The following is a 15,000-nucleotide window of genomic DNA, read 5'->3' as shown; positions in this document are numbered from 1 at the left end:
GAAGAAGAAGAAGAATGAACATTCATATAGCGCTTTTTTCCCGTCAGAAATACTGCTCAAATGGCTTTACACTACGCTCATCCCTCCTTTCCCTCCTTTTTCGATATCTGTCGATACCACTATTTCCCCCCAACACACACACACACACGCACGCACGCACGCACACACACACACACACACACACACACACACACACACACACAGCTCTCCCCAGGAAGAATGCGTCTCCACACTGTGAGCGTCACCCTTTTTTTACTTTCCTGCGTGTAGTTTTATTTGTTTTTCCTATCGAAGTGGATTTTTCTACAGAATTTTGACAGGAACAACCCTTTTGTTGCCGTGGATTCTTTTACGTGCGCTAAGTGCGTTCTGCACACGGGACCTCAGTTTATCTTTCTCATCCGAATGACTAATGTCCAGACCACTACTCAAGGTCTGGTGGAGGGGGGGGGGGGAAGAGAGAAAATATCGGCGGCTGAGCCGTGATTCGAATCAGCGCGCTCAGATTCTCTCTCGCTTCCTATGCGGACCACGTTCCCTCTAGGCCATCACTTCACTGTGGACGGGACAAAAAAACGAACAACAACGTTGTCTGTAACTTGACTGAAAAACGGGGAACAAAAAGCACCAACAGTAGTGAGTACCACCCTGACCTGACCGGCGAAGAAGACCGTGAGCCGTCATGGTCCGTTCCGCATGGCTTCCCAAGAGGTATTGTCCACCCCCTACCCCCCTACCCCCCCCCCCGCCCCCCTACCGCCCCCCCTCACCCCTCCTACCACCACTTTACTACATTCCTTCCCGAGAAAAAAAAAATCTTGATTTTTTTTTTTTTTTTTTTTTTTTTGTGAACATTTTTTTAAAATTCCATTTTGATAGATTGACATTTTACAACAACGACAACATCTTAATGGACCGGACATTTATAAAGAAAAGAAAAAAAAAGAAAAGAAAAAAACACCAACATAAATAGACTGATAGACAGACACAGCCAAGCAGCTGGATTATACATAGGTTGGTTATCATCATGGAGTATTATCATTCATTTCTTAAGATCTTACACGAGCTGTCACGGAATACAAACTGTCAAGTATCTTAGAACACGTTCACAGCAAGTGAACACCACGATCTTTTTTTTTTCTTTTTCTTTTTTTTGCGGGGGGGGGGGGTGGGGGGGGGGGGGGAGAGGGGTATTATAACATATTACACATAAGAATCAATGCAATACCACGTACCCCATCCGCAAGTCATCCATCAGTGTGTGTGTGTGTGTGTGTGTGTGTGTGTGTGTGTGTGTGTGTGTGTGTGTGTACGTGTGTGTGTGTGTGTGTGTGTGTGTGTGTACGTGTGTGTGTGTGTACGTGTGTGTGTGTGTGTGTGTGTGTGTGTGTGTGTGTGTGTTTCAGTTTCAGTACTTCAAAGGAGGCGTCACTGCGTTCGGACAAATCCATATACGCTACACCAAATCTGCCAAGCAGATGCCTGACCAGCGGCGTAGCCCAACGCGCAAAGTGTGTGTGTGTGTGTGTGCGTGTGGGCATGTGTGCGTTCGTGTGTGTGTACGTGTGTGTGTGTGTGTGTGTGTGTGCGCGCGCGCGTGTGTGTGCGTACATGTGTGTGTCTGTGTATGTCCAAAAACAAGCCCTAAAGTTATTTGAAATCTCAGCACCGACACCACGGATAATGTTCCTACCCCCCCCCCACACCCCTCCCACACACACACACACACACACACACACACACCCATCCAACGAACTACATAAACACGTGAGTGTATTTGTAAACTATATGAAAGCTGAAGCCAGCCAGCCAGCAAACGAAGACAGAGTTAGACCAGAGAGAGAGGAACTGCAGAACATGATTAACATTAAAAAAAAAAAAAAAAAGAAATATGAAAGGAAATCTATATCCAGAAAGAAAAAAAGAAACCCGCAACAGTATTCGCACCAGCCTCCACAAGCCCAACAAACAAGCCCCGTCCAAGCAACACAAGTGACCATCAAAATACACTAAAACAACTTACCGATTTCCTCGGCATGATGAAGAAGACAAGGAAATACAGGCTTTCAAACAACAAAAAAATCTCCACGCTTCGAAGAGCCCTCGGACACACACACACACACTGATTAAACACCTGCTCATACACACACACACACACAGAGCCACTCACTGGTCTGGCCGAATTGTTGAACTCGCCTAGTTCTTCTTCTATTTAAAAAAAAAAAAAAAAAAAAAAAAAAAAAAAAAAAAAAAAAAAAGTTTCCCTTCCTTCCACAACTCCTCTCTGTCACAACAACACAAGCAGTGAATTCCCCACCTCCCACATCCCCCCCCCCCACACACACACACTGTGTCCTTCGCAGATGCGAAAATGGTGACAATGGTTTGCTGCGATTTAGGGGTTATGTGTGCTGTGTGTGTGTGTGTGGGGGGGGGGGGCGGGGTGTGTGTGTGGGGGGGGGGGGGGGGGGGGGAGAATATGTGTGTGTGTGTGTGTGTGTGTGTGTGAGAGTGAGTGTGTGTGTGTGTGTGTGTGTGTGTGTGTGAAAGAGAAATGTGTGTATGTTTGAGTTTTTCTGTGTGTGTGTGTGTGTGTGTGTGGGTGTGCATGTGTGTCTGTGCGTGTGTGTGTGTGTGTACGTGCGCGCGCACACACACAAATTTACACACACACACACACACACACACACACACACACACACACACACACACACACACACACACACACACACACACACAGAGTTATCGTCTAATATCACTGATAGTGGAAAGACACTAAGACACTGAACTAAAGAACGAACGAACACACACCGTTATAGAAAAAGAGGCGGGGAGAATATCCGACTCTTCCCCCCCCCCCCCACCCACCCCTAGCCCCCCTCCCCGTTGCCCCCCATCCCCACCCCACCCCACCCTCTCCTCACCATCTCCCTTTGTTTCGCACAGATCTGTCACTTCATTAATTGTACGATCTACACAATACTAATAATATCTCCTCAAACCTGAATTTTAACCCCATACCTTGCTAAATGACAAACGCCACGTAACCATGAACCTTGATAGGTTGCCAAGAAAGGTAGCTCAGTTTCTGAACGGCAGTGGTTGCTGTGTACATGAGCGGTTAAAAATAAACTGCCACTATTTTTCTCTTGTTTTTGTTTTTTTACTTTTTGTTTTTGTGTGCGCGTGTGCATTTAGTTTCTTTCAATGCTTCAGCGATGAGACTGCGAGAGGGGGCGGGGGTGGGGGTGGGGGTGGGAGAGGGGTGGGTGGTGGGTGGGGGCGGGGAGGAGAAATGAAATAGAATTAATTAAAAAAAAAAAGAAAGAAAAAAAAGAAAGAAAAGACAATAAAGAAATGAGTCAAAGCCATAAAGAGGGTGTGTGTGTGCGGGGGGGGGGGGTGGAGGTGGGGGGCTGGGGCTGGGACGGGTCAGAGGGAGGTGGGGGGTGGGGGGGGGGGGGGGGTTAGGGGTGGAAATGGAATGGTAGAGGGTGGTAGAGGTAAAAATAAAATAAAATAAAATAAAATCAAATCGACCCACGTGAAAGTTCACGACCGGTCATGGACACGGTCGGATTGACACGGAAAAAAAGGGGGGAATCTTTCTTTCTCTCTCTCTCTCTCTCCCTTGTCCACCTCACTGTTCTATGCCTCCATCCCTTCCCATTCCCATCCCTCTCCATAGCCCTCCACTTCCCCCCTCCCACCCCCCTAAATTCCCCCCCCCCCCCACACACACACACACTCACCTTGTTTCTCTAAACGTGTGAGAGTGAGAGTGCGGTGTGCGCTCGCGTGTGAATTTCTTCTATTCACTGTTGCTACCAGTGAATGGTTTTCTCTCGTCTTCCACTGTGTGTGTGTGTGTGTGTGTGTGTGTGGTGCGAATGAGTGAGTGGGTGTGTGCGGGTGCGCGTGTGTGCGAGCGTTCGTGTTTAGTTTATTTTGTGTTGTAGTGTGTGTGTGTGTGTGTGTGTGTGTGTGTGTGTGTGTGTGTGCAGGCTCGCCAGCGACCCTTGTGAAGTAAGTACTCAGTTATTTTTATCACAACTCAGATTTCTGTCATTTCTTTGCGTTTTTCTCGGGTTTGGAATGGAGAAACAAACTTCGCTGTCGTTCAAGGCAACACCTGTGTGTGTGTGTGTGTGTGTGTGTGTGTGTGTGTGTGTGTGCGTGCGTGTGTGTGTGTGTGCGTGCGTGTGTGTGTGTGTGTGTGTGTGTGTGTGCGTGCGTGTGTGTGTGTGTGCGTGCGTGCGTGTGTGTGTGTGTGTGTGTGTGTGCGTGCGTGTTTGTGTGTGTGTCCGTGCGTGTGTGTGTGTGTGTGTGTGTGTGTGCGTGCGTGCGTGTGTGTGTGTGTGTGTGCGTGCGTGTGTGTGTGTGTGTGTGCGTGCGTGTGTGTGTGTGTGTGTGTGTGTGTGTGCGTGCGTGTGTGTGTGTGTGTCCGTGCGTGTGTGTGTGTGTGTGTGTGTGTGTGTGTGCGTGCGTGTGTGTGTGTGTGTGTGCGTGCGTGTGTGTGTGTGTGTGTGTGTGTGTGTGTGCGTGCGTGTGTGTGTGTGTGTGCGTGCGTGTGTGTGTGTGTGTGCGTGCGTGTGTGTGTGTGTGTGTGTCTGTGTGTGTGTGTGAATGACAGAGAGAGATAGAGAGACAGAGAGTCAGAGAGACGAAGTCAAAAGTAAAAAAGAAATGTTTTCATCATCAGGCCTCTGGCCCATAACAACAGGAGACGCACACACAGACAGAGAGAGAGAGAGAGAGACAGAGAGACAGAAACAGAGACAGAATGACAGACAGACAGAGACAGACACAGAGAGACAGAGAGACAGAGAGACAGAAACAGAGACAGAATGACAGACAGACAGAGACAGACACAGAGAGACAGAGAGACAGAGAAAGACAGAGACAGACAGACAGAGAGACAGAGACAGAGGGACACACACAGAGAGACAGAGAGAGACAGAGACAGACAGAGGGACACAGAAAGAGAGAGAGGGAGAGACAGACAGACGAACAGACAGAGACAGAGAGAGACAGAGTGACAGAGACAGATAGACAGACAGAGACAGAGGGAGAGAGAGACAGAGAGAGACAGAGACAGGGAGATTACGGTGTCGGCCATTTTCCCCCATCTCACCCTGGACCTAAATACAAAGCATGTACATTGTACAGTGACGGTGGGGAAACCGATTTCCAAGATGCCCAGTTCGAACTGGTCCAATCTGCTTTACCTGACCTGTTTTCTTCAGTTAATGAACCACACCTTCTGGGACCAGCGAAGACCTCTCTCTCTCTCTCTCTCTCTCTCTCTCTCTCTCTCTCGCACAGTCTCTTCGACAGTCAAGAATTGATTGAGGATTTTGTTTCGGTTTCGCTCGACGATTTTTTCTTTCTTTCTTACTGCTACCTTTTTTTTTATATTGTATTTATTTATTTATTTATTTATTTATTTATTCATTATATGCTTGCTTATGTACGCTTATCTATTATTTATTCACTTTTTTTTCCCCCTCAAGGCCTGACTAAGCGCGTTGGGTTACGCTGCTGGTCAGGCATCTGCTTGGCAGATGTGGTGTAGCGTATATGGATTTGTCCGAACGCAGTGACGGCCTCCTTGAGCTACTGAAACTGAAACTGAAACTCTTTCTTTCTTTCTGGGTTCTTTTACACGTGATCTTTTTCTTTGTTCCTGTATTCGTCTTTACGTATGAACACCCGCCCCCCCAACTCCACCCCCCCCCCACCACATCCCCACCAAACCATACCACTCCGATGAGATAAAAGAACAGACAGACAGACAGACAGACAGACTGAAGTGAGAGAGAATGAGTCAGAGACGGACTAATTAATCTTTTCCATGATTTTTTTCTTTTCTTTCTTTCTGTCTTAAAAAAGAAGAAAACGAAGAAGAAAAAGACAACAACAAAAAAAGTCGCCGCCCCCCCCCCCCCCCCCCCCCCCCCCCCCCCCCCCCCCCCCCCCCCCCCCCCCCCCGAACTGTGATTTCTTCTACATAAGGGAAACAATCCTGGAATTTATCTCTATCTTTAAACCATTACTGATTACCTTCCCTTCCTCAGTGACTACGTGCCCGTACGTTTTTTTTTTTGTTTTTTTAAATATTTTTTTCTTTTTTGTTTTTTGTTTTTTTGGTTCCCTCCACTCCTTTTTTTTCTTGCCTGTACACCCACGCCTCGGGATTCAAAGGGAAAAGAAGACAATATCATTTTTATGTACCTCATGTGAGAAGTGTGTATAATTATATATATATACATTTGTATATGCCCACACACACACACACACACACACACACACACATATATATATATATATATATGGATAGATGGATAGATAGATATAGATAGAAAGAACTCAGAACTTTTTATTTTATTTAAAGCTTAAGATTTTGGGCATGGCCCATTCTTCCAACCTGTCCTTGCTAATCTACATCAGTTACAACAGCACACATATATTTAAAGAAATGGGGAGAAAGAGAGAATTAAAAAGAGAGGAACAAACAAACAAAAAAAGTCCTGAAAGAGAGAGAGAGAGTGTGTGTGTGTGTGTTTGTGTGTGTGTGTGTGTGTGAGAGAGAGAGAAAGAGAGATTGTGTGTGTGTGTGTGTGTGTGTGTGTGTGTGTGTGTGTGTGAGAGAGAGAAAGAGAGATTGTGTGGGTGTGTGTGTGTGTGTGTGTGTGTGTGTGTGTGTAAGTGTGATGTCGGATGTTGCATGCATCAAATAGTCCAGCTGGTTGCTTTTAGTCAAAAAGCTTGTGTAAACAAAGTGAGTCTATGTTTTAACCCGGTGTTCGGTTGTCTCTCTCTCTCTCTCTCTCTCTCTCTCTCTCTCTCTCTGTGTGTGTGTGTGTGTGTGTGTGTGTGTGTGTGTGTCCGTGGTAAACTTTAACATTGCCATTTACTCTGCAAATACTTTGTCAGTTGACTGACACCAAATTTGGCATGACAATAGGAAAAATTCAGTTCTTTCCAGTCATCTTGCTTAAAACAATATTGCACCTCTGGGATGGGCACAAAAAATAAAAATAAGTAGCCAAATTAAATGCAAACTGAATTTACTGTTATATTTACATATTTTTATTCTCTAAACTTGGCACTTTGATCTGATATTCTGACACAACAACAAGAGCAGTCATTTTTATCATTTTTTTTGTTCAAACAGGAATTTCTTTTGCTAAGCATGGAAGTTATATTTCTGGTGCATGTCTTTGCTGCAGATAGTAAAGAAAGGAAATTAATCTGTAATTAATGCTAGGGGGGTTAGTTTGCTTTAAACTGATCTTTCTCATCTTAAACATTACACTTTGAAATTATACTCAATTCATAAAAATCTTGTGTGTTTTACTCTCAGTGTACAGGGCTTTCACTATGTTCATTCGCCCAAGTGGTCTTTTTCGGAAAATACTAAAATCAGTACTACGAGTGGACTTTATAGATCTATTGGCTGAGCCCTTGAGGTCATGGGCAAATATCAATTGCGAACACATATTTATACATATTCAACGTGCGTGCTCATATTCCTCGCGAACGCGAACGACGCCATTTTGTTTCAAGTTGTTGACCTGCCCGTTCAATCCTATATTCAATCGACAATACACGATAACATGTGATGGACAGTTGGAGAAGGAGACCGTTAAATATTTATTCAGAGAAAGATTTGTGAACGCCTCATCACTTACTGGATTATGCCCCAAACTGCCATAAAAATATCCACAGAATCAGTCGGAATTCACAGTTAAAAATTGTAAACCATGCGAGTTTATACCCTTGAATTGATGAAACTAAAAAATTTCCAGTCTTGACTTTTCTCAAAATGAAGACCTTTTCACTTCTTACGACGTTTAGAAGTACTTGTTCTTGGCTCTACATGTTATTAGTTTAACAAAATACTAAATTTTCATATCAACTTTAAAACTATAAAACTAGAATGAACATAAAAGAGAAATTGTACATCTATCTAGATCTAGTGAAAACGGCTAAATGTTGCAGTGTGATTGCGGCGATAGCCATTAAAAAGAATTTTTTATTGCCATTAAAGATTTTTTGAATGCCCAAGATACACCAGAATAATATGATTTAAACAGCGTTCTCACTGCGAATACCGCAAATGATTTATCGCCCTTTAAAAAAGTATGTTCAAATGTTAAATTTTAGAACGTCAGTTAATGAGCCACGATAGTGTAATGGGTAAGACAGTTTCTTCTCACCCGAACACGCGGGGTTCGAATCTGTCGTCAGGACTTTTTTTTTTTTTTTAAACCCGAAGCTTTATAATAACAAATACAGAACACATTTTAACGATTAGATTTTTCTTTTTAAAGTGTTTTACGAGTGAGTCTTGAAGGCCTTGCGTCTCTTGTTTTTGTTGTTGTTTTCGTTTATACTGTCATCTTCCTCTTCTGAACATTGGTAAACTTTACGGGTTTACCGTACAGCGGACTGCCTGCCTCTTCTTTTGTCCCTTTTTTTTTTCCTCTTCATTTTTTTAATGTCACAGAAAATTAAATGTTTTAAGTCTTGGACTGCATGTTTTCCGTCGCTTTCGTTTTGTGAACAACTAACTGCCAGTCAATGAGCGGGAAATTTCTTTCCACTCCAAAACGGAATGCGACATGAAAGCCTGAACCGGACTATAAATGGCGGGCGATTTGAATCAAGCCAGTTTCTCACCAGAGTCTGACACTGTGACGTCGGTGAAGGTTTATTCAAAATAAAAGCCTAATAAAGCTACGGTTTGGCTTCATTTATGGCAGAGAGCGAGATTTGCCTAGCAGCTTCCAATCTAGACCTGAATTGACTTTGGAAAGTACAAAATGTGTCAGCTACACGTAATACAAAATTTGAATGCAGAGAAAAGGGGCGCAACCGAAACCTTGCTCTCGGGAGTTAAGACTTAAGTTTGGCCTTTCACATACACCAATTGTACAGGGTGGATTGTTGTTGTGATTGCAGCAGAGATACGCTGTTCTACAGGTCTGAGCTTTTTTTAGGATAAGACGTTTTGTTAAAACGTTGTTTTCTTCAGTGTCGGCAGATTCATTGGGGGGGGGGGGGGGGGGGGGGGGGGGGGCTCTTGTTTGAGGGACGTGGTGGCGGTCTCCACTCTGGGAGGGACGCTCATTCAGTCTGGCTCCGCGACTAAGCCATTATTGTCGTTAGTAGGGGGTTTAGTAGGTGGTGTCCTAAGTACGTTAAAACAGAACAGGCACCACTGAACACCACCGAAGTGACTCAGCAGCAGTGCAGGGTCTCCTCTGGTGTGCGGCCTCCTGGCGACCTAATATCGATGGTTCCCTGTGGACTGCCGACGCTGGAACTGCGACGGACGAACCGGGGTGTGGCCGTGTATGGGGGAATCTAAATGAGCGGTGTGGGAGTAATGCCACTGAAACGGTGCAGATGATGGGGCAGCAAAAAAAAAAAACAAACAAACAAACAAAAACAACCCCAAAAACCGTTGTTTTCTTGTTGTAACTGTTCGTAGGAAAAATCCGTCTGAATCATGACCCCCCCCCCCCCCCCCCGACCCCCCGCACGCACGCACACAGAGGCAGAGGCAGAACAGACAGACAGACGGACGGACGGACGCACAGAGCAGACATGCAGAGGCACAAGCTGTGTGTGTGTGTGTGTGTGTGTGTGTGTGTGTGTGAGGGGGGTAGTTCATTAAAAAAGATTTGGAGACACATTCAAAATAAACACCTGTGTTCCAATGTCTTCCCACACAGACGTGACGTGTTTACTGTACTTTGTAATGAATGCATTTCAATATAATCTATGAATTAAGGAGATAATCTACCCTAATGTCAATATGATGTAGTAAAAATATTCCCCATTGTCCTATAGTACCTGCCCCCCTCCCCCGCCCCGCCCACACACACACACACACAAACACATACGCACACACAATCAGCCATCAGTATAAAAACACACACACACACAAAAAACAACAAACACACGTAGACTAAAACACACACACACACACACACACACACACACACACACACACACACACACACACACACACACACACACACAGGCATGTCATTAACGCAAGATCTTTTTTTTTTTTTTTAATCGTCAATCAAATGCACAGTGTGAAGAAGTAGAAGAAGATGAAGAACGAAGCAAGAAAGAGAAATATTAATAATGTGCCATATTAATTAGAAAAAAAAGTGTAAGGGGGATTATTTTGAAAAGCATGATTACTGTGAAACCACTTTCAATGCATAGGCATTCATAAAAACAAAAAAACAAAACAAACAAAAAAAAAAAAAAACACCAAAAAAAAATTACACAAAAAAACCCATACAAAATAAACAACAACGAAACTTGTAACCGGTACCTTAACAAAAAAAAAAAAAAAAAAAAAAAAAAAAAAAAAAAAATATATATATATATATATATATATATAAACACAAAAAACAACCAACAAAAACAAACAAACAACACGTGAAGCAGTTACGCGGCATGGCTTCAAAACAATAATTTCATCCAGAAAACGGAAGATTCAGAGGAAAAGGAGGAAAATTCAACTGTTGTGTGTTTTCTTCCTCCATAATTATATCTCCCCGAGAGAAAGCATTCTATTATTGTCCCCACCCCCACCCCCCTCATGCCTCATTTTTCTTGTTAGTTTAAAAAATTTTTTTTTTTTTTTTTACCTCACATCGTAAAACTGGGCAAGATGCCACAGCCAGTCATTTATTGTGCGTGCGTGCGTCTGTGTGCATTGGGAGAGAATAGGCTTTCACTGTGTGTGTGTGTGTGTGTGTGTGTGTGTGTGTGTGTGTGTGTGTGTGTGTGTGTGAGAACAAAAACAGAAAGAAATGTACAACATAACGATAAACGGTAATTTGATTTAGAAAACAAACAAACAAACAAAAAACAACAAAAACAACAACAACAACAACAACAACAACAAAACAAACAAACAACTTTAACGACTCATGAAAATTATGTACACATCACAAGAAAACTGACAACATTTTTATAGTATAAAAAAAAAAAAATCACCAAAACGACTGGAAACACACACACACACACACACACACACACACACAACCCCAAAAAACAACAACAACAACAACAAAAAACATGACCCACTTGCAGAACAAACGACTCGAAAAAAAAAACCCCAACAGAAAACAAAACAAAACACACACACAAATAAAAACAAAACAATACAAACAAACAAACAAAAAACAAAGCGGAACTATATATAATCGTAGCTCACTATCAATATATCTGCTTACCACCACCACCACCCACCACGCCCCCACAACCTCCACCACCACCACCACCACGCAAAAAGGTCTACCTCTCTACCTTTCACTCAACACCCCCACCCACCCACTCAAGCGAAAGATGCGAAAATAGTCAAGGGTGAAAAAAAAAAAAATATATCATCATCCGAAGAAAAACAAAAACCCACAACAACATGTAAATCAAAAAAACAAAATGTTCGCCATAATAATCATCATCATTGAATGTTGATGGAATTATCAATAATAGACAGAGCGAGTTTCCCTTGACAGTTATCTATCTATCTATCTATCTATCTATATTATTTATTTATCTGTTGATTTCTTTATACATCTGTTGGCTTGTTAATTCCGGCCTAATTGCCGAATTCGGAAACGACATATTATTTTAAAACGCCTATCCTGTAGGCAGTAAATACTCAGGGTATAAAAAAAAGAAAGAAAAAGGAAATTGGGCAACGCTGAAAACACATGCAGTGTGTTGATATTTGGGGGCTTGCATTCATAAGTGTGTGTGTGTGTGCTAAAAAAAAAAAAAATCATAACACAAAAAAACCGAAGAAAATCTTATTGCTTGAACATCATTTACGGATATATATATATATATATTGTGTGTGTGTGTGTGAGTGTGCGTGTGTGTGCGTGTGTATGTGAAATACACTGAGATTATCCACATTAAATCATTTACAGGTACAAGATCATTTGAAACAGTTAGAACGTACTTTCAACAGATACAATATGATTTGAAAAAAAAAAGAAAAAAAAAAAAAGAAGAAATAATCAAAACTTGTTCGGGGGCCGCTTCATGTTGTGTGCTAATTTCTGTCACCAAATGTTTCCAAATAAATAAATAAATGAATAAAATAAAATAAAATAAAACAAACAAAAAACAAAGAGCAACAAACATCAAAACATGAATAAAAAGGATCACTAACCCCCTTCTCACACAAAAGACGCAAATATATATATATATATATATATACACACACACAAAGATCTGTTTAGAATACGTTACACACAAAGAACCCTTCATAAATAAACGCATAAAGTCCCCAACTATTAAAACAGACAAATTTTGTTTCTCAAATTGTACAGCTGGAAAATTAAAACATTCGTTATCAACAGCACATTAGTATGAGTGGTGGTGGTGGTGGTGGTAGTAGCAGTAGTAGCAAACGTAGTAGTAGTAGTAGTAGCAGTTGTTGTATCAATACCAGCAGAAGCAGCAGTATCAGTGTTACTGCAGTGATGTGACATGTCTGTCAGAGTGTGTTATGTGTGTGTGTGTGCCGTGCCTGAAAATTAACCTGAATGAATGACACAGGAAACGAATGATGAGCGCCCGGTGGCAGCCGTCAGTCGGCTCTACCCAGGTAGGTGTGTGTGCAGCCTGTTGTGCAAAATGGCCCCGTGTTTGTAAAGCGCTTAGAGTCTGGTCTCTGACCGAGGACAGTCGCTATATATGTAACCTTAATTTCAAATATGTAAGCATCCGTTTCATTCATCATTCATAGTAAATGTACCAGCAGTGATAATAGTTGTAAAGAGTAGTACTAGTAGTAGTGGTAGCAGTAGTGGAACTGGAAGTAGTAGTAGTAGTAGTAGTAGTAGTAGTAGTAGTAATAATAATAGTAGTAGTAGCAGTAGTTGTAGCAGTAGTGCCGATGAACAGTTGACACAAGCAATAATTAGCCGTGTAATCAGCCGTTTAATTAGCCTCCTCACGTATTGCGCCAACGTCCCCACCCACACCCCCTCACATCCCCTGTCCCTTTAGGTACGACTGTACCAGCAGTAAGCTTTATGTGAAGAAACCGTAGGGAAATATACATCGGAAAACAACAACAACAACAACAACAAAAAGAAAAAAATAAGCGACCAGACAAACGATGGAAAAAACAAAAGAAAAAAAAGAGAGAGAAAAAACAAAAAAAAAACAAAAAAAAAAAAAAACCGCCCCCCCCCTCCCCCCAAACATTCCCATCATTCAACTAATACAGAATCGTACAACTTCACAACAACAACAACAACACACACACACACACACGCACGCACAGGCACACACGCACGGACAGACTAATAGAACAAATATGAAAAAAAAAAACCCACGAAACTTGTTGAATACACCAATATATTTCAGATTCTCAACAGCACTGGGGAGGCTGAAAAACAACAACAACAACAACAAAAGACCAGCCCTCCAAGACAAACGAACACTGCAAACAAATGAAACCAGATATTATTAATTTTTTTCCCCCCAAAAAAAATCACACTACACAGTATACGCTAACACAACTATTATACAGATAAAAAAAAAAAAAAAAAAAAAAAAAAAAGAAAAAAGAAAAAGAATCGCGCACTTCGGTATTTCTAATCATTCTTTTTTTTGTTTTATTTTATTTTATTTATTTTTTTTTTTAATTTTTTTTTTTTACAAAGCACATCTGAGCTGGCATGTTGTCATACAACGAATACAAAAAAAATGAAATCAAATCAAATCAAATCAAATCTAAGATTTTGTAAAGCATTGTGCATTTAAGACCCCCCCCCCAAAAAAAAAAACAACCAAAAAACAAAAAAACAAACAAAAAAAACAACCCCCCCCCAAAAAAAAAACCAACCCAAAAAACAAAAAAAACCCAAATCCCAAAACACACACAAAAAACCCCCATAGTTCAACAAACAAAAACGAAAAGAAACACGGTTATATATATATATATTTTTTTTTTCACAATATGATTATTATGTAAACGGGTCAGAAAAAAACAACAACAAGGGGAACCGTAATTCTGATACAAAAGCTACAGACAGGGATCACGGCTTCCAACGACTCCCGAAAAACACTTCATCCTTCATCCATTCCGCACAAAGCGGCAGAGTCATAAACTTACACACTGGAAAACCAACGGAAGAACTCCTCCCCACATCCCTCTGCCCCGTCCCCCCCCACCCCCACGCCCCAGCGCCCCCCACCCCCCAACCCCCCTGCCCCCCACACTACCAACACACCCAAACCCCTTTCCAAAAACACAGCAGCACGGAACAGCATAAACAGGTTACACGTAGTTGTGTCTACGTCTGTAAATTGACTGACAAATGAACAGACTGACAAAAAAAAAAGAAAAAAAAAAGAGAAAAAAAAAAGAGACCAACCTCAACAAATATCATTGAATTAATGGATATATAGACACACACACACGCACACACACACACACAGATAAGTACATAGATAAATAAACAAACCCCAACCGTTTCATAACACCGATTCTCCGGGTCAAACACAACTGGCGTCCTTTTTATTTTTTCCTTTTTTTTTTTTATTTTTTTTTTTTTTGGAGGGGTGTGGTGCTGGGGTGTTAGAAAAGGCAAGGAGTAACAAAAAAACGAGTGACATCTTTTCCTTTTTTTGTGTGTGTGTGTGTGTGTAACAAAGATTGACCGTCGCTATAAGGGTCACTTCCTCTACGCCATCATCATCATCATCATCATCATCAGCATCAGCATCGTTACCGTCATCATCATTATCATCATCATCATCACCCTACCATGGCAAAGACGTCCTAGAAGAATCAACGACTCATCATTTACGTTATATTTCGTCATCACAGATCGGCAAAACCAGGTTCCAGAGAGAGAGAGAGAGAGAGAGAGAGAGAGAGAGAGAGACAGAGAGAGAGAGACAGAGAGACTCAGAGAGAGACACAGAGAGAGAAAGAGAGAG

The 15,000-nt window shown here is 42.0% G+C and overlaps 1 protein-coding gene across 1 annotated transcript in view; it reads right to left on the bottom strand.

Moving 5' to 3' along the window:
- The window catches only part of LOC143274793 (retinal-binding protein-like), an 89,626-nt gene extending 87,500 nt beyond the window's left edge, over window positions 1-2,126 (bottom strand). The window contains 1 exon segment of the mRNA XM_076578721.1: window positions 2,024-2,126. Coding sequence (XP_076434836.1) covers window positions 2,024-2,038 — 15 coding nt within the window. The 5' untranslated portion in view covers window positions 2,039-2,126.
- Window positions 2,127-15,000: the final 12,874 nt, after the last annotated feature.

The sequence above is a fragment of the Babylonia areolata genome, chromosome 29 (assembly GCF_041734735.1).
Source record: "Babylonia areolata isolate BAREFJ2019XMU chromosome 29, ASM4173473v1, whole genome shotgun sequence".
NCBI lineage: Eukaryota > Metazoa > Mollusca > Gastropoda > Neogastropoda > Buccinidae > Babylonia > Babylonia areolata.
This window is presented reverse-complemented; position numbering and strand designations above follow the sequence as displayed.